Source organism: Gnatocerus cornutus, chromosome 1, assembly GCF_029298725.1.
Source record: "Gnatocerus cornutus isolate USDA-ARS CGAHR chromosome 1, icGnaCorn1.1, whole genome shotgun sequence".
NCBI classification, from domain to species: domain Eukaryota; kingdom Metazoa; phylum Arthropoda; class Insecta; order Coleoptera; family Tenebrionidae; genus Gnatocerus; species Gnatocerus cornutus.
In genome coordinates, this window is record NC_142233.1 from 8847038 (window position 1) to 8868604 (window position 21567).

At 32.4% G+C, this 21567-nt stretch overlaps 1 protein-coding gene across 5 annotated transcripts in view; it reads left to right on the forward strand.

Moving 5' to 3' along the window:
- LOC148180218 (multiple PDZ domain protein-like) overlaps positions 1 to 21567 on the forward strand; it is a 268223-nt gene that overhangs the window by 115291 nt on the left and 131365 nt on the right. For all 5 annotated transcript variants that reach the window (XM_088040527.1, XM_088040534.1, XM_088040552.1 and 2 more), the window contains one exon: positions 5668 to 5758. In XM_088040527.1, the coding sequence (XP_087896653.1) occupies positions 5668 to 5758 (91 nt within the window). The remainder of the gene's footprint in view (positions 1 to 5667; positions 5759 to 21567) is intronic.

Genomic DNA, 21567 nt, shown 5'->3' on the forward strand with positions numbered 1-21567 from the left:
TTCTAATGAGCGGCTAATTTCTTTGACATTTCATAATCACTCTTGATGCTAGAAACATTTATAAACACCTTGTATTAGAAAGTGTTGAGCAGCATTGCCAAGTTTTTCCTTTGAAAAAAACCATATTGTGAATTTAGATTTATTTTGTTTTGATTTCTGAGATGGTTTTACATGGTACTTCCATCCATGGGCGCCCTATTTCATCACCCTGTATAATACATAGTTTTTGAGTTATATGCAAAAATACATACATAACAAATCATTTGAACCTAAAATTATTGCACAGAAATTGTTAATTTTGGCATTAAACTTTTCCTCTTAAATCTATCATATCTCGAAAAATTAAAGACATGGATTTTTTTTAACATTTTTTTGGTGATCTATTGCATTGTTCTATGATACAGTATCACGGTGGTGCGCGACTTTCCGGACTTCTTGTATGTACACAGCGTTTTATTGGAAACTGTTTTTTTTTTAAATGAGTTCTTTCTTTTGTACTTTGGAAAGCGTTCTTAGTTGTCTTTTCTTAATTTGCAGTTTTATGAAAGCTACAAGGTGTGTAGTTTATGTTTTATGTGTAGTTTCTACAAGGTGTTTATAAATGTTTCTAGCATCAAGGGTAGCTCTGAAATTCTTGCCATGCACTATTTTGCCGCTTTGTTTTCATAGTGAATATAACTATCTTAAAAATTATTTACATTGTTACTTACGTCAACGAAGTTTCAGTTACAGTTTTGTGTCCAAGTTTTTGATTTTCAGGTTTTAAACCACAACTAGAACAGTTTATTTCTCAAAATTAACTTTGCTTCATGTTTGAGGTTAACAGCAAATGTCAGTTGAAAAATCGCAACCCACATTTGTAATGAGCGGCAAATTTCTTTGACATTTCATAGCCACCCTTGATGCTAGAAACATTTATAAACACCTTGTAGTATCAATGGTTGGTCTGAAAATCCTGCCATTCAGTATTTTGCCGCTTTGTTTTTATAGTGAATATAATTATGTTAAAAGTTTTTTAAAAAGTCACTTACGTCAACGCCGTTTCAATTACGATTTTGTGTCCAAGTTTAAAACTTTCAGGATTCAAACGACAACTAGAACAATTTTTTTCAAAACTAAATTTATAATTTAATAATTTTATAATTGAGATAAACTAGAAATGTCAGTTGCAAAACTCTAAACATACATTTATAATGAGCGTCAAATTTTTTTGACATTCCACACCTTGTATTTCCACATTCGTTTTGAATGCGTTAATAGATCTTTTCCTACGACCCCATATGAAAGTGGCATTTTCCACACGGTTAAATGACTCCGAAAGTCAAAGTAAAAAAAGTGACGTATTCCACATAGTTAGATGGTTGATGTTTTCGTACATCCATTTCCGAAAGTAAAAGTCACTAGTGTGATGTGAATATATCCGCACGTTATGTAATAGTATATTACGCAACAAGAATGGTAAGAAGCCAATTACGCACGCAGTGAAGCAATTGTGCACGAGGCGTAGCCGAGTGCAATAATTTCACAAGTGCGTAATTGGCCTTACCTTCGCGTTGCGTACTATACTTTTTCTACGAATACGACTACATTTTGTCACCGCATTGATATTTGGAGTTAGATGATTATTACACACAGTAACAAGACAATTTATTTAATATAATAATTAATAGTTACATTGGAACAATTATTAAAAATTAGTGGAGGATTATTGTTAGTGCTAACTAATCAACTTACCTAATTAAATACATGAACTACTGTGATTTGATATTAAACCAAAAACACCTTGTAAATAAATAAAATCACGCTTATTGTTATAAAATTTTTTACAAATTAAAAAAATACAAAAACTACAGCAGTGTTTATTTGTTATTTAGCACAGATGTCCTCCAGCTACTGACTACATTTTTATTACCTTTGCTTTATTACATATTAAGGAATACTTCAGCATTACTACACTAAATAACTATGTTCGCAAACACGTCATTCAATAAAGTATAATTCACAAACATAAATCCTACAAAACAACAAATTAGTGAGGTTATGGTGTGGCACAGAACTTTTCGCTCTTACCCGTATCCGCATGGAATTCAACAATTATACTGTACGACAGGAAATCTTCATGTTTAACACCTAATTATCACTAGAGTTACGGAATATTGGAAAGACGATAGAATTTTATTGTAGTCTAATTAGTTGATCAAAACATAGCAGAACGCAGAGGTGGCGAAAAGTGCCAATTTGTGTTGCCAACTCAAAAAATTCCCCTAAACGGGCCGTGCGTTTTACCCGTGCGATTTCTTCTCCCTAGTCCTATTACGCACGGCTGTGCTTAATGACGTACTTACAACGCAAGTAGTCTATGCAAAAATGCCTACTTACGCTAGTATGAGTAGAAAAATATCTGTTACATAACAAGTGCGGAAGGTGACCAATTTCGCACGAGTGTGAAAGTAAATGCACGAGGCGCCAGCCGAGTGCAGATATTACACGAGTGCAAGAAAGACACTTTCCGACGAGTTCTGTACACTATTTGTCCTACGACCTTTCATCATCAGGAAGAAACGATAAGTCTTGACAATAGTTCATTTCTCATCTAGTCTAAATGTTATTTTTCTACGACCTCATATAAAAGTGACATATTCTACATAGTTAGATGGTTGATGTTCTCGTACATCTATTTACGAAAGTAAAAGTCACTAGTGTGATATGAATATATCCACACAGACCTGTCAAAATTGTCTTGTCAGGAACGAGCTAACCAATTCTTTTTACCATTATGCATGTTGTTTTACAGTGAATCGTCTAGATATTTAAGACAAAAATTCAAGAATTACATTTGTTTTTAAAATAACTGTCAATTTAACCGTGTGGAAAATGCCACTTTCATATGGGGTCGTAGGAAAAAGCCATTTTCACATGGAGTGTGTTAATAGCTTTGTTACCACAACAATGTCGAAAAAATCTTTAAAAAAAAATTTAGGGAGTATTTAAAAATTAGGAAATACAAATAGCATAAAACGCGTTTTACAAAACTGAAAACAAGACGTCCTGGACTTGTGTTTTAATAAGGTTTTTTTAAAACTAGTTTTTTAATATACTATTTCAAAACAGCTTTGACAATTACTTACATAACTTTTGCAACTTTTGTTGAAAAACTGAAGTAAGTAATCGTTATTTCACGAACAATTGGTTCACCAAGACGATTAATAATCGAGATTTTATGCGCCCATTAGGAAACGAGTCAAATCCATAACCGGGTGAACTGTACATATGAAATAGAAAATTTATTCATGGCATACTTAATTGGCAGACGAGATGGTTAAAACATTAAAAATTTGACATAGGCAAAGTTGCTCAGAAGTTTGTAGTTTTGTCCCCAAACTACAAGTGTCGGGTTCGAACCCACTCAACTCGCATGTTTGCCTTATGTGGGCGCCAGTAGGACATAAAAAGTAGTGCATTAATTACATTCATTAATAAACGGGCGGCGGAAATAGTAAATTACTCAACGTGTAAGATAAGTTGAATTTTCATGACGGGTGGACTATTTGCTCATGAGTCTAAAACGAATAGGGTAAAAGAATCTAATTTGAATTTCGATTATTTATTGTCAATTTTCATACGTATAAGGCCAGCCGCAGACGAGCGACTTTTTTGTAGATCGACAATCGTGTCGCTCAGGAGTAGCCGAGGCCCTGCGCATTCGAACCACAGTTTTATGGTGCGTTTTCCTAGTTTCAAAATTGCTATTGCTCTTATTATTGTGCGGCGTAGAAAGAAAAATCAACCGCATAAGCGATATTGGGTCCATCCCATTGTAAGCCAACGACTATTAAAAGGGCAATTTCACACAATATAATACGAAGATTTTCGTGAACATCCTGACAAATTTTTCAATTATTTTCGAATGTCAGTGACTTCATTTGATAATTTGCCAAAGTTAGTTGGCCCAATGATTATAAAGAATGGTGAAATTCTGTGTAGTCTTTCCCGACGTGCGATTTTTTGGCGCCCGTCTGCATAAACATGTTATAAAATACAATGCGTGTGTTCGATATTGGGCGATAGTCGATCGGCGACTATTTGAACGCGGAAAAATTGAACACAGAAAGTAGCTCGTCTGCATGATAGCATTTAAAACAATGAGTTTCACGACTGTCGGACCACAAAAGTCGCTCGTCTGCGGCTGGCCTCTGTCATGGTTTGATAATCAAGAAACTTAAATTTTCTTCACTAGTTGGTGAAATTTTAGACTCTTTTATTAGGGAGAGAAATTTGAGTTTCCTAGTTACTAAACAACATATCAGAATTGGAATAATACATTAAGCACTATACAACCTAACACATAACCTAGAAATGCCATTTTTCTAAAATATCGATCGATCAAACAAAAACTTTTATTCACAATCAGTCAACAATTGTTCATTTTCTAACTTTTTGTAAGGTGGAAAGTGAGCTGTTACCACGGTAATTCACTTCCCAACTCGCTGGGAAGTGACTATTTCCCGACCTCCAAATGCCAGATAACTAGATTTTGATAAATGAAGTGGGCCGCGTTACTGAATTTGACATTTCTATTTTGTCATTTGGCGTCGAAGTTGTTTTCAAAAAGTCAACATTTTAAGAGAAGAAACAACCGCGTCTCGTCTGACTGCAAGAGTTTAACTTTTCAAGTGAACAACTGAAACAAGGTCTGACACTGTATGTTGCAGGTTATGATCACTCTTCGTTCACATTCAACATTAACGGTGATCCCTCTAATATAATTTAACTTGTTAGTTTTAAGTTTCGTTGGTTAAATATATTGTTCATCTTACTATTCAAGATATTTATAATAATAAAGTTGTATTGAAATCAAAAATTCTTAACCTTAACCTAAAACTTCATGAATTGACAGTAGCGACTTTGGTAGGAGGTTGAACTTAGTTGAACTACTTATTCTTTTGATGCGTGCGCGGGTGCGTTGTCTAGATATATCCACTCCAGATGAGTCATTTTCAATGTAGAGCATGGGCGGAAGTAATTTGGTAATAGTTTTTGGAGGCAAATAAACGTTTACCAATATATTGGACTTTTAACTTTCTTTATTATTTTTCTTAATATGATTGTGAATAAAATAGTATACAAACCTCGGTAGAAGTTCGATTCCTATCTCTCGAGAAATTGTTCACCTGACGCCTCGGTGACAAACTTTTTCTCTCGAGAGGAATCATGAACTTCCCACCTCGGTATGTAATCTACTATTCCTCTGCTACCTTTAAAATTCCATTGAGTGCTCACTTTGACAGCTGCCAATTTTCAGGTTTGTAGATGGAAACTGTCTTGAAATGTAGAAAATGGAAAGCCACAGTATATGTTGTGATCAATTTTTCATTAGATTATCGCATTTAAACATAATGGGCTTCTGAATTTTTACAAAATTCTCGTTTGACAACGTCAAATTACTTGACCGAAACAAAAAATTCAATTCTTCAATCAAAGTTGTCTTAAAATTTCAAAAACTCCTCTGTTGAGTTTTTTTATCGCACGATATTTTTGAAACCTAACCTGATGGAGCAAAGTGGACTTAGAATTAGAATTTTAGAAACGGCTTTCAATTTCTTCAGTTTAAAACCTTATTGAGTACTTAAATTTGATATGACAATATAGAAGTGTTTTTTTTATCAGATTGATCGTGCCAGTGCCGGAAATCTCCGAAGAAGCAAAGAAGATGCAGCCGCGGACCCAGAAAAAGAAGACGATTTTGGATATACAACCAGTAAGTCTTTTTTATTGTTTTAGTATTCATTTATCTGTTAATAGCACATCAGCTTCTAAATATTACATGGCGTTTTAGTTGGATGAACCACAGTGACATTTCATTGAAAACAAATGAACTTGGGGATTTATAATTAAATCTCAATCGAACTTGCTGATTGTACTTCCATTCCAATAAATAACCATTTGTATACTAGATTGCGTACGAATACGATCAATTATTATTATTAGAGATGTGTTGAAACCATCCGTTGTGGCCGTCACTGACATTGTCTTCTGTTATTGGTTTTATGTAATTGGATTTTGTTGGATCCGAGGAACATCGTCCAATAATTTACTAATAACGTTGTCAAAAGTATTGTAATTGTCAAATCATTTTACGGGTGATTGGCTTTTATGTGAATTCGAATCTTCGATTACGCGAGTACAGAAAGGTAATCATAATATTTTATACGTCACGAATAAAAAATTCTAAAAGAATGCAAATGTAATAGATATGGAATGTTTGACAAACTACATTTTATTGCACATTTTTTTACATAACACACTGTAACTGCTTCAATTTCGTGAAATACTTATATTAATTATAATTATTATGTATTTTAAACAACATACCTCCAGGGGATTTTTTGTAGGCGCCAAATTTAAAATGCGTTGTGATTAGTCATTAAGCAGCCCGACTTTCAGCTCTGGTTTCTTAAATAGCTATTTGTGTACCAAGGCCAAAAAGTATTTCTTTTTTGGCCGAGCATTTTTTTAGGCGACATCATTCAATTTACAAATTAATTAATTTTTATTTGTGATTTATTGATTTAATCATTTATAACAACTGAATAATTGGAAATATTTATGTCCTTCAGAAAAGTTCATATTTTCTTTATTTACATTTGCAGTTTCGGCATATGTAGCTTCACAATTTGTATGAATTAGGTTTGATGTGCTTTTTAATGTTGTTGCAGCAGCACTGCTAGACATGTTCAGTAATTCAACACGTCTTTGTTGCACTTTACAGCAGTTTGTCGATTTGATTTTACCCAAATAATTATAAAATTGGGGGTAATGTCGGTATCTTTATATAATATGCAAAACTATGGATATATGGCGCCACCACAGATCGGCCAAAAATGTTTGCGGCCAGAAAACACTAACTTTTAGGCCGCTTTTGAGACCTAAAAATTACATTTTTAGTTTAAGTCGCCTAAAAACTACTTTATTTCTGAATCCATCACTGAACTACTCAAATCCATTCATGGCCACTTCAGAATGAATTTAATTTTTTTGTCTAGGATAGCTAATAAGTCCTTTGGTTTATAACTATGCAGTTCAGGAATTCCAGTTTTTTTGAAGGATGAAAATTTAGGTCGACCCAATTGTGACAATCTCTGGTCAGCATGGTTTAAGTCGTTTATAAATTGGTTGAGACATTTCCTGAATACAGAGCCAGTGTTGTCGTGTGTTTGCAAATTTAATATAATAGTCTTATACATCACTCATTACACACTGTTTGAATTGAATAATGAAGCTCATTGTTCCACTAGTGGTGTAATGAAAAAAATGCGTTGTGTATGTATTCACTGTTTAACTATTCGTAAAATGGAACTACATTACTTCACTTATTCGACATGTCAAAAAATAGATGTACAGTTGCGGCGGATGAAAAGTAGGACAAAATGACAAGTTCAAAATTTTATCTTTGTAAAACCACCTATAATTGAAGTTTTTGAAATGTCAGTTCGATTGTCATTGAGACAGGACGATTCAGTGTCGTAGAAGAGAGAACTTTAGTTCAAACTTTTAAATATTCAAATTAAAATATTTAATAAAATTGAATGTTGTTAACAAAAATTAATATTTTATTGCAGCATCACCGGAATTAATAACACTTTCAAGTCTCCGTGACATCGACATAATAGCATGTTGAACGAAATGTTCAAGTATCATTTGCCAGCTATCTGAAATGCTCTGGATCAATTTTTCGCGATTATTGGGCAAAATTTGTTCATTTATGTTTTTGGTCATGATACCCCTAATGTTCTCAATAGGATTCAGGTCGAGACTCTTTGCCGGCCAAGGTAATGTTTGCGCCCTATTGTCCTGTAGAAAATTGCTGACAGGGCTCGGACTGCAGTTGAAAAGGGGTTTTTGCGAAGAAAATTTTGCTAATACCACGTCTTCGTCCGGGGTTGATATTTTTCTTCAACCAGTTCCTTGCTTCTTCGGATGGTTCCCGTCTCTCGAAACTAACGTTTTGCACGTAAAATTGTATTCTTATTGACACCAACTTTATTTGCAATAGTTTTTATGGCCACTCCATCTATCAAACGAGCTAGAATCAGAGCTTTTTGCAATTCTGTGAGTTGGGGCATTTTAAAGACAACTCTGGTTTAGTTTCTGTTGACAGTGACATTGTGATCCTTGATTAAAACCTAATTTACACCATATAATTTTGGAAATTTTCAAATACAGGGTGAAAAGTCGATGTCTTACTTTTTATCCGCCGCAACTGTACCTTCAAGTTGTAAAAAAATGTCGTGAGCCATCGTAAATAAAATAGTGTACAAAACACGTGAGCTAGAGCAACTTACAATACAACTGAGGTCGACGATGAATTGTATTATAATAAATGCTATAGCCCACTAGTAACGTAATTACGACACTTGCACAAATGTGAGTAACAATGTCCACGTAACTTTTGTACAAGAGCATGAGCATAAGCTCAAAATAAATTTTTATCGATCAGCGCCTTATATTATGAAGACTCTACCAGGTGTCATGTGCTTTCTGCGTTATTAAACATTTTTTAATAAAAAGCAAAGGGCAACGCCGAACGGGGTTTAATAAACTTTATACGTTTATCGAAAATGCTAGGAAAGCCGCAATTGTAACTTGAATTGGAACTTTCAGAATTTTATAGCTAAAGTTTTGCAGATAGAAATTGGTTTTTATGGCAGCGAAATAAAAATTATCTAGTCATTACCACAGCCCTCCGAGAGCTGACCGTACCCACAATAAATCATATTGTTCCGATATTCCACAGGGCCGGGATTGTTTACACGCTAAGAGTACTACCTGCGAGCTACGTTGTAATAGTAAGGGTTGGTACCATCATTCAACAGATAAAAGTGAAACGGCAAAAATTTGTCACAATAAATTCTGCTACAGATTAATGACGACAATATTTAATATTTCTAAATGCATTATCAGATCATTAAGAACCAATAATAAATATAAGTAGGTAGTCTAAAGTAGCTACATATCACATATCCAAAGATCAGACTGTATGAATGATCCAAGATTACAAAAAGTTACTTATTTTTTCAAAGTAGGTGAATTTTAAAATTTTGCGTTAATATTACGCTTCACTACACAATACGGACCTGGGCAAGACCAGCAGCATATTATTTATGACAGGGTATTATTTGCGGTATTGCTCCATTGTTGGCATACTTAACTGCGGCACAATGGGACCCTACCATAAAAACCAATTTCTATCTGCAAAACTTTAATCGTTTTTTTTTTTTGTTTAAACCAACATGATAATTTCAGTTCTAAATTAAAAAAGTGTTGTTAGATCAGATGTCTCAAATTGCTTCTTTGGAATTCGGTATACAGTCGAACCTTACCGTTCGCGGATTTTTCGCGGTGCAATGTTGTGCTCCTTTTTTTTCGCCGTTCGCGGGTTGCTTTGCCGTTCGCGGACAGAATTGCTGATGTCAAGTCTTTATTTCCACACGATATCGATAAGTAATTAAAGCAGAGGTATTTTTTCATCTTATGTGCAATTTTTGTCTAAACTATAAAGAAAGCAACATTAGAAATTAGAAAGCCTGAAAATCTAAAATTTTGACACAAAACCGTAACTGAAAAGTCGAAGACGTAAAGTGACATTTGAAATAATTGTGAACATAGTTATATTCACTATGAAAACAAAGCGGCAAAATAGCGCATGACAGAAATTCCAAAGCCCCCCTTGATGCTAGAAGCATTTATAAACACCTTGTACTTGTTTACATTCGTTCTAAACTACTACTTGCCCATCGCGGTTTTTGCGATTCGCGGATTTCTTGTGGAACCTAACCCACGCGAACCCCGAGGTCTCACTGTATTTATATTCTGCAGAAAAAATGACGTATTAACTTAAAGTAATTAGCCATAATTTTTTATTTGGATGTTTCATAAATTCTCAGTTCTGTTTAAATTTTATAAATTGCTTAAATTCTTATTGACTCCTGAATTGTGTAAATTCTCTATAACTTCTGCAATCTGCCTAATTCTTGAATCTTCTTTCGTCTTTTTACAGCTTTGAATTCACATAAATTACTAATTATTAAGTCTTAAATACCTAAGTAAATGAATTCTGTAAGATTTTTCGACTTTCCTTGATTTTTAGATTTTGTATGTTCTTTTTTGTAGTTTTAAATACTTTATTCTAATAACTTCATGAAATCTTTTCTTTTAAGTTTTATTTTTAGAGATTAGAATTTATACATTACGCTTTTTATGGATCATAATTCGTTTGTATGAGATTTCTTTGCCTTAGATTATTTCCTCCCTAAACAAACTAAATAAACATTTTAGATTTTTCTTAGATTTTCTAAATACTATAAAATACAATATATTTTCCTCAAATTCTGTCTAGATTCTCACGGGATTTCAATAATTTCTTGTCTTTGGAGTCACTAGTTTGTTTTACATTAATTTTAGATTTTCTCTTGTTTTTGAAGGTCCTCTAGATTCTTGTAGGATTGGGTGAACTTTTCGTTAGATTTTACATTAATGTATTCTAAATTAAAATTTCTTATAATTTCTTCTTAGATTCTGTTGAGTCTGTTTAGATTTTTTCTTAGATTTTTTTTAGGTTTTGCTTGGGTTTATTTAGTTGGTCTCCAAATTAAATTTTCTTTGAATTTTCCGGAAGTTGTGTTTTGAATTCCTATATTTTTTTTGAACTTTGTAGAATGCAAACGAGTGTCTAGACTTTTAAAACGTTATTGATTCTCTAAGTTCTCGTTAGATATTGTTTAGATTTTTCTCAATTCTTTTAATTTCTTTACATTTATTTTACATTCCCTATATTTTCTTTAGCTAATATAAATATAAATTTTTGCTGTATTTATTCTAGATTCCCCTTAAATTCACTTCTGTTTATTGTGTTTTTTTATCATCTCAAAATTTTTCTTGCATTTTAAGATAAGTGCCTTTAAAGAAAAACTTTGAACTCCAACTACGAAATTAATCATTAAATTAATAATTAGGTGTAGGCAGCTAAAATCCGATAATGCTTAACTGTGTGGGCGAAATCCGAAATAATTTAATGAATTTTCCGTCTTTTGCGTTTCATTTAGGGAGGCATGAAAACTTTTACTTGTCTTTTTAATGTCATCATTAGTCAAGTTTATGGCCTTAAATGATGAACAATGGACAACTCCTTGTTAAGTCAGTGCGTTGACTTTTCCAATTTATAACGTGTTTTTTGCTGCACTAAAAATGAGAAATTCTTCACTTAAAAATACTGTTTTTGTTCGAGTATGATGTCATGTGTCATGATATATTTTACTTTTGAAGAGTACTTTTAAAGGCTGTTTCATAAAACTAAAATTTATATTTATAGATTCCGTAGTTTTTGATGTTTTTTTCATTTTTTAATTAAAATCAAGTGAGTAACCAATTTAAAAAAAAGAACAAAAGCACCAACTTTCTATCTATATCACTCTTTTATTTTTCTGGTATTTTTAGTAACAGTTTATCAGTTTTTGCAGGTCTTGGCCTAAATGTTTCAGACTACTTTTATTTGTTGCTTGCGGGAAACTTACTTCCATATTACTAAGCGCCCGAAAACGTATTAGAAAATTTTCAAAGAATTATATAGTATGTTGCCTACACAAAATATTGCCACAAACACAAAGGCTTATGGAACTCAAACTTAATATTATTCTTTTTTTCTTAAAAATTAAAATTTATGTTAGCGTTTTGCAGGTTTGTCTTAAAATAAAACGCAAAACGCCTCCCAATTTTGTTAATGGAGAAATGGGCAAAAGAGTGCGTCTTGTATTCGATTACGGAAAGTACATAAATAACTATTTTAATATACACTTCCAAAAATAGCTTTTTACGGATCATTTAAGTCTCTAAAATGAATCTTTTTGCACTTAAGTACCAAATGCTGTTTGCAACACAATATTACAAGTTTTTGCGGACTCATCTGCTTTCCAGACTGAGCTATGTCTTGTCCGTAAACAGCAATAATTAGTCCGCAAAAACTGTATTTTACGGACTTGTAACTTGTAAATACGTTTCATATAAGTATAGTAAATTGTAGTCATAAGTTATTATTATGGTGGCTTGTATTATCTAATAAAATTTTCTTCTTAAACGGTCTATTTCCCGCAACATTTCATTTTGACCGACCTTACAGCGTCGCTAAATTTACGTAATTAGACGTCATTTAGTTTTTTCTTTCCTCTTTTTTTATCTAATCTGCTTGGCAAGAGCTCTCAGTAAATCATTCTGTCTACTAGTCGTGCCATTCTTTTTCATCCTTGACCCATTTTTGACATAAATGGTCCCAAAACAAATTTAAACTGCTTAAATGGATGATCTCTACTTTCATTCATTCATATAATATCTCTTTTGTGGGATTTATTGCCATCATTTTTTAAATTATATTCGTAAGACTGCTGCAGCACTAAGTTTCGCTCTCGTCACGAAGCAATAAAAATCAAACCTACAATAATTATCAAAAATCTAGTAAATGTAGCAAATCAGTAAGTAGTTTTTAGAATAGTCATATTATTATTATATTTTTAAAAATAAATAAATATTGGAACCATTGAACAAAATGATGATTTTATATTTTCAAGATTACGGATTTAGGGGTGGTATAAAAATCGAAAATTTGATATTTTTTCCCCTCGCAATTTTTTAACCGATTTCATTCGTTGTAATGACGTTGGATAGAGAAAAAAAAATTGTCACACTACTTTTTGACTAAGTTTAATCAACGTACTATACAGGGTGTCACAGTGTCAATTGCAACCTTCTAGCACTGTAAAAAATGTTATTTCGATTTTTTTTCTCGCTCGTAACTTTGTATTTTTTTACCGATTTCACTCGTCTTTGTCGTCTGACAGAGAAATGAAATCCCAAAACCAATTTTCAACCAAATTTGGTCAAACTTATTATACAGGATGTTACAGGTAAAAATAACTACATGGTGAAAAATCAATAAAATGTGACACAAAAATTCTATGTACCAAGTACTGTAAACCCAGTTGAGATATACCTAGTAAACATTTTATGGCCTAAGTCAAACCACCCTTAGAAATCAAACTGGGTGTTGTAAACTGCAGCCGACAAATTTTTAGGTAGAGGGAAGACCGAAGGCTGAATAGGCGTGCGCCTATTTTTATAGTCCCCAAACCGCAAGGATTAGTACTGCCCGGTCCTCTCATAATGTGGCCATAAAATTTACTAGGTGTATGTCAACTGGGTTTACAATATATACTATTGACGACAACAAAATGTGTACGGCAAAATTGTCTAGTGTAATTTTCAATTTAAATCATAGACGCACTTCTAACTGTCATTTATGACAATTGATGACAGTAGGTAGTTAAAATTGGCTAAACATTGAACTGTAGTCGAAAAACCAAGAACTATTGCAAAATTTGATGAAAATCGGTTGCTAAGAGTAGTGGCTGCTGATTACTAAGAGTTGTGAAGGTAAAGTAAAATGTTTAGAGAAAAATCAAAAAGAACGCCACTGGTCAAAGTCTGATTTACATTATGGAAATTCAGAGAAAAATCCATGACACGAAAAAGTCGTTCACATTTCGGTGTCGCCGATAGTAATTCGGGGATTGCTGAACGTAAGGAAATTTCATAGAAATTTGAACTTTATTTTTTTCCTGCTCTCACGAACCTCCAAATTTAATTCAGTTAATGGTGGATTATGCTTTAAGAGGTTCTTAAATTAAGAGTCATTTTTAGAATACAATGTTAATGCGGCATCGTTGAAAAAATCGAATCAAAAATGAGAAATTTCAAATTTTCCACTCGAAATTTTAAAGTTGGTGCCACAGTTGCCAAGACATTGCTTAAACTAACCTAACTTTTTTAATTATCTTATGCGTGGATAGTACCAAAGATAAACACGGGTCATAAAATTGTTTTAGGAAGATATGTTTGCAGTAAAAGGTTAGTTTAGGCATAAAGCGACGTTACACAGTGACATATCTTCATTTCGCAGTCACACAAACTTCAAAATATTGAGCGGGAAATTTGAAATTTTACATTTTTTAATTCCATTTTTTTATTAATGCCGTAATAACATAGAATTTTAAAAATAGCTCTCAGGTTTCACAATCCTACATTAATCAAATTTAATTTGAAGGTTGGCAGAGCAGGAAAAAAATAAAGTTCAAATTCCCATTCCTCAGGTTCAGCAATCCGCGGATCACCCGATATGTGTCTGAGTAATATTTAGATAGGATCATGTTTCGTCAACAATTGGAATCAGTGAGCGCTCGCTGCGAAAATATTTAATTTCAAGGTATTGTCCCAGTCAAAATTTTGTCATTTTTCAAACACTGCATTTAATGAAGAATTTTTTTTTAAATCATTTTTATCAAAACTTTGTAGACATATTACAGAGGGCACGACGATCGAAAACTTCTGCCTGGTATAAAATCAATAAAATCAACGTACGTATGTTAAATTAGTGCCAAAGTATTGTACGCTCCGTATAAACAATGCAGGAAATTTTTGCGCTAAATTTGTGATCGTTAGGTATGTTATATGGATTTTATTGATTTTGCTTTTAAACCACCCTTATTAAACTATCATTATAGTCAGTAGTTTTTACACTATGTTTGTGCTAATTTTCTGAAAAAAAATTAAAATATATGAGCTTACACCTCCGTGATTTTGAACGAATTTGCTCATAGATACCTACAAATCAGCGAATATACGGGTTTATAAATTTCTAGCATCAAGGGTAGCTATGAAATGTCAAAGAAATTTGCCGCTCATTACAACTGTGTTTAGATTTTTCAGTTGACATTTGTGGTTAACCCTGGTTTTGCAAAAAAACTGTTTTAAATCTTCTAAATAGTTATGGTTTGAAATTTGGAAATGAAAAACTTGGACTCAAAACCGTAACTGAAAAGTCGTTGACATAAGTGACATTGTACAGGATGTTTTTGAAATGCATGTATAAAACAGTTCTGCGCTATTCTAGAAGGAGTATAAAGAATAAAAAAAATAATTTTTAAATCAAAAACTGGCAAGGTAACATTCACCCCAATCCACGTACTTTCTACACCACTGGCAACAACGCATCTGGAATGACTTCTGAGTTTCCTAAGCAACTAGCAACTCGATATTGTTAACTTTTAAATCAGTAGCGCACAAACATGTTTATTAAAATTTTTGTGTAATATTTTACATAGTTATATTCATTATGAAAACAACGCGGCAAAATAGTGCATAACAGGAATTCCAGAGCCACTCTCGATGCTAGAAACATTTATAAACACCTTGTACAATACAATCTTTCAAGTTTTAAAACCTTATTTTTATCACGCGCAAAAAATAAATGCAGTTTCCCAACTAAATAAAAATAGTGCCTCCAGAGCAGTTTTCCGAAGCTTGTTGGAAGTTTTGCATTCTGTAATAAAATCAACACAAGAAATCCCTCCTTGCAATGTTTATAAGATTGGTCGCAACTTAAGATTTCATGTATGCACTTTGCGTGCACGGAATGATTTATTTATTGTCAATAATTGCTGTTGACTCTGGCAGTGGCAATTAATTTGAACCAACCTTTAGGTGATGTAGAGGATTATCTAACATTCTGTTTAAGCGATCGTGAGCCCTGCTGTTTGTAATGAAGAATAATTGATCAAATTTATAGTTGTCGTAAATTTTCTCGATAGTCTTGAAGGTATCTATGGAATGGAGTGGTTCTTGTTAACCAAAGTTGAGACAGTTATGATGTAGAATGAGGAAACGGTAGAAATTTTAAATTTCAGCTCATTAAAGGAATTTGCCTACAATTTCAGAAAACCCTGAAACTGCATATTTAAATTGATGGAGAATAAAGCTACTCGATCATTTTTCACGCACACCTGAACCTTAAAATAAGAGAATCGACCTACTTTATTATTCCAGCAACCCCTAACGCGTTGACGTCGATTTTTCACATTAATGTGGCACAGCCTTAACGATTTATTGCAGGAAAAAACGACAGATAAAACTTGCTTTTTCTATATCAATTGATTATATTGGAGAATAACTGCATAGCTAAGTAGTATCTGTGATATTTTATTTAAATTTTACAATAAGTGAAAATAAATCGCTTATTGTAAGGCGAGCAAAATTTAGTTGTAAAAACTTGTTATTTGGGCAAACAGTTTCTCGTAATGTTAGTTTCACAATTTGATTATACGTTAGCAAATTATCCATGAAAGGTCTAAACAGTCCTACCTACCAACAGATAGAAACCTTTTCGCGCGTAAATCTAGATTTCAGTTTTAGATGCGTCCTTTTTTAACTGTTTGGAGCTCTAATAATAATCTATGCTTTATTAGTTGTCATAGAAAATTTTTGGGATTGAGTCCGAAAAAGACTCATTTTAAGAGCCCTTAAAATAGCTTTGGAATTGGAAAAAATGTTAACTGAGTTAAACTGAAACAGAGTACTAGGCAAATAACTTATTTTCTTTCTCGAATCTGTTTAAATTGATTATGATGGTTGAAAACTTGATCATCAGTGGCAGTATATTGCTGGTAGCTCTTGCAACACGAAAGGATTCCAATTAATTCTTGGTGAGCTTTTATAATTGATTTTAAAATCAAATTAAAGAAGCTTTAACGTTTTCATCGAATCAGATTGTTGCTCAGTTAATTTAAAGCAGCTTTAAGAATTAGTTTTGATTATGAAACTAAACTTTTGTCACGTGACAAAATATTAATTAACCTAAAAATATTTTGCGCCAGCAAAACTCGTAAAACGAAATATTTTTTTTTATCTTGAACCATGTTTGTATCTCACCTACACACTTTTTTAGTCTTAAAAACGAATTTAATTAGCATTTATAACATCCATTAAAATTAACATTAATGGCCCAACACAAGAACAACAACTTTAACGTTTCCACTCTGCATATCTCATTTTTTTAAAATAAACTTTGATTGTGTTATTTCCCTTCTTGATGTAGTACGTGTACAAATAAAAATCAGAAAGCAAAAAATGGATCTGAATGTTTCCATATCAAAGGAAGAATCTGAAACGCAAGGCAATACAAATCGACGCTGTTTCAACGCATTTCCACGTGTTGGCGCCGCGACGCGACGTAGGCGTCGTCATATTGATCACGGCGCAACGGCGGAACTTCAAATTCAGACATCTCTGACACGAGGAAGATTCTAGCATCTTCTTATAACATAACGAAAAAAAAAAGTCGCGATGATGGCGGTCTTGTTTAACGACTTAATCTCGGAGAAATAGCAAAAACCGTTTGCAATTTACGATCGGAACCAAAACAAGATGTTTTGGTTACGTCGTAAATCTCGACTTTAATTAGAATTAGAATATTTTATAAATAGTGGAGTGGATTGACTTTTATTCGTCTTGCCTACGCATGGCTATCGATTACGTGTTTGTTCATTTGTTCCAGGATGTGGTGTTATTTTTTTTGTTGGTTTCTCCTCCTTTTCAAGTGGCAACTTGATGGCTTGCCTAATGCTGTGACATTATAGGGTGATAAGATAAGAACTTGTAATAAATATCTTGCTTTCTTACAAAAATATACGATTTTAAGGCAATTCGAACTTTAGTAAAGTTACTTTCTTTGGTTGGTACTACAAGTTATTTTTGTTGTTGGAAACTGTCGGCGAAAATTATTTTACGCTTTGCATAATAAATTCAAATTTAAAATGAATTACAAATAACCAGGGTGCGACTGACTAAAGCACTCAAACTGCAATCGCAAAACGTCGTCACCCCAATCTTAACCTCAATCTGTTTATCACTAGATTTCTCACTAGACATCTTATAGCCAGATTTATATTAAATAAATTTTGATAATTTACACTTGTGAGTGGACACTAAAAAGCAATTGTTCTGCAGTGAATTTTTGTTTAACTGCAATTTCATGTCAAATTGACAACTGTCAAATTCTGTGGGGACAATGACGCCAACTTTGTTATCATAAAATTTCCAAAGTTAATTCATCAAGAACTTTAAATATATCGAAATAACCGTCAAAGTGGACATTTGCAACCTAAACCGACTTGTATGACATCGCAGTAGACATTAAAACCAATGAAAATATACCGTCTTTTGCTGAATGTGGACTCTAATAAAGTAAGAAACGTCAACTGTCACAATATGACAGTGTTGACAGTTGTCTCCACTCTTATTAGAAGCTTTTTGAAATACGTGGATCGAACTCTATTTTGGTTTCTGCCAAGCTGAGTTCAGAAATTAATTTGACCAAACCTTTACCTTGTTTTAAATTTAATTTCTAATTAAAACACTTAACCTCAAAATTTGGCACTGCAAAAGTGTTCACAATTAAAGGTAAGTGGCAATCTTTTGTCATCTTCCACACTGGATTTTCTGGATTGCCCTCAGCTAAACAATAATAAGAGTATGCAATGCACTTGATGGGGCTTTAAAAAAGGAAAATCTCAGACTTTTCAATCATACATTACAAATAAAAGTGATCAAAACAGCTTGTTTGGATCTAACATTAGTTTTTGAAAATACAGGGATTCTAGAACTCATGTACGCTCGTTAGCCAAAAATTCTATCTTGCATTCTAACAGTGAATTTGCGAAAAAACAGCTGAACTCATTTTTTTATTATTATTGACAATCAATATAAAAATTCGTTCACATTAGTGAAAAATAATGATAGGATTAAAGAGGTAAACATCAAAGTAGACTGATTTACTGGAATTTCGGATTAGCGAGGATCGGATTAAAGAGATGTTTTTAAGAAAAAGTTTGGATCCTGCCCAGACTTTAGAATCAGAAAGGCATTGCACTTTCGAAATGATTTCTCACTTCTACACTGCAAAACCTTGTTTTCTAATGATTTAATGTTCTTATTACCAAAATAATTTCGGGACTTGGTAATTAAGGGTCCGAATTTATGAGTTGAAAATTGTATAAAAAGATGGGTCACGTTGCTAGGTTTACCTAAAGTTTGGTGTTTGTTATTATAGGCAGAATTATGTTTCTTTTGCAACTCTAGACACAGGTGCATTGTTTTTATTGAAGTTTCCATCTTTCCGGAGAGTTTCTTAGTTTTTGTGGGGCACATTGGATGTTGACCCTGACCAAGTTTTATAACTGCTTCAATTTATTTGTGGCGTTTCATCGTTGATCTTGTAGAAAAAGTATAGGTTAAATATATGACTTTTCTGTACTGTACAATATTTTGTCGGAATTACTCCAATACTACTTTTTTGTTAGACTAGGAAATTTTTTCGTGTCGTGTTTACTAGACAATTTATTATTTTGGGATTACAATAGAAATGTTGGAAGTTTTGTTCTAAACAATTTTCCAAGTTATTAAGTGAGTGATAAATAGGTAAGAAAATTACAATAAAACTGTGGCCAAAGTGACCAAGTTTTCGGCACCAAGTCAGACATTATGATGGATCACCCAAAACTTAGTTTCCCCTATCAATGTCCCACAAATCACTTTGATACTAATAGATAGCAGACAACTTTTTTCAAATATTATATCTCCGAAACTATTGAAACTAGCTTGTTGGAACGGAAATTGAATTATCTTTCCACTGAAGGGTTGAACAGCTTCATAATTTTATTAAGCTTTTAGGTTAAAGAAGAAAAAATAATATGTTATTTGCCATTTTTAGGTAAATTTATCTATAGTTAAGAAGTTAAGTCATTCCAACAGTTAAATGTAATTGTTCAATTAAATTAAATTAATTGTTCAATTAAAATTTTTATTAAATTGGGGTCGATCTTTGGTAGAAGAAAACGTAACATTAATGACATGTCTGTTATTAACCCATACTAAGGCATTTGACATTTGACAGGCAGAGTTGTTTGGATTTTTTGAGTTAATGTGTCGGTGGGTCGTTTATTCTCGTTTGTTTTATTTCATTAAATAGCAGAGGCGTGTTACGGTCTATAAAACCGTAAGATTGTAAACCATTTTCCCATCTGTACAACTGCTCACAATTTTTCATTCATTTTACTTAAAAATAAGAAACAAAAGCGTTATTTCGTTATATGAAAAGTCTTTTATCTAGTCGTCTATGATTTTTCGTACAAATTAAAAATACCGCTTTCGAAAGATAATGCAATGAATGTTGGATACATAACCTTAAAATACTTTCAAAACGATACTAATAGTAGACACTGGATCGCCGAAGGAACAAAACTGACTAAAACTTTATTTAATTTTGCTGTTTGTTGTTTCAATTCTTTCCTTATTGACGATTTTGACGTTTGACAAGTAAGAAGTTTAAAGTTCAAACAGAGTTTATTGTGAGCGGCACCAAAGGCATTACATTTGAAAGGTAACTAGATGCACCGTGTTGTTAAAGAACAATTATAGCACTCATTTTAGTTGTATAATAAAACGCGTTATACAGGGTGATTTCAAAAATTTTAAAAACAAATTAAATGGTTTTTAATTTCCTATAAACTGATGATTGTAAAATTTTTCTAAATGTCTTAGTATATTTTGGGCGATACTCAACTTTTTTATGTTAAATTGACACCCTATTTTTTTTCATAATTTAGAAGATATTAATTTTCTTGATTCAGAAATGTGTAATATGTTTTACTTTTACAAAAAATATTTAAAAAAAAATATCAAAAATGAAAAAAAATAGGCAATAAATGTTAATAAAATCTAGGTGCATGGTGTCAAATAACACAATATCGTTATTGTAATCTCAAAAAGGATAATTAATTTATTAATATCTTCCAAATTATGAAAAAAAAAATGGGTTCCAATTTAAAATAAGAAAGTTGAGTATCGCCTAAAAGATACTAACATTTAGAAAAATTTTAAAATTATCAGTTTATAGTAAATTAAAAACCATTTAATTAGTTTTTAAAATTTTTGAAATTGTTCATAAATAAAAATTCTTCAACGCCTGCCGTTTTAAATCACCCTGTATAATATTCTTATTATACAACTAATTATATAATGGAGCTACATTAAATCACTAATTTATCATTATACAACTCATTTTGGTGACAGGCGACAAAATAATTTACTACACCTTTAAAACCTGTCTAGTTGTAATTAGTTATTTACAGTACCAGCTTTGAAAAAACCACATACCGAAAAAAGCTGCATATGAGCGGGCTTTTGGTATAACCTTTCAGCGAGAGTACTGTACTTGTTGTTTTTTTATTTTGCTTTTTTATAATTATGTTTTAATCATTAAATTATTAATTTTATTATTAAAAACATTTTAGCAATGTCATCAAATACACGTTGATAGTAACTTTGTTACTAAACACTTAATTTTAACTATGTCAAGGCCGAAAAAGGATCCGTTGAACCGCTCTAGATGAAACATTTTATTGTTGGAAATAAAATTTATTACATTTGCATCGATTTTCGGTAAATTATATTATAAAAGTCAAAACAGCACGAAAGATATTAGAACAAGCAACATAATCTCAAACTAACAGCACTACTTCTTCCAAAGGTAATGTCGAATGTAACGAACCGAATGTTTCCATTCGGTTATTTAAGGCACTGTCCCCACAGCTTCCATTATTTTCTTTTAAGATTTTTATTTTATTTAAC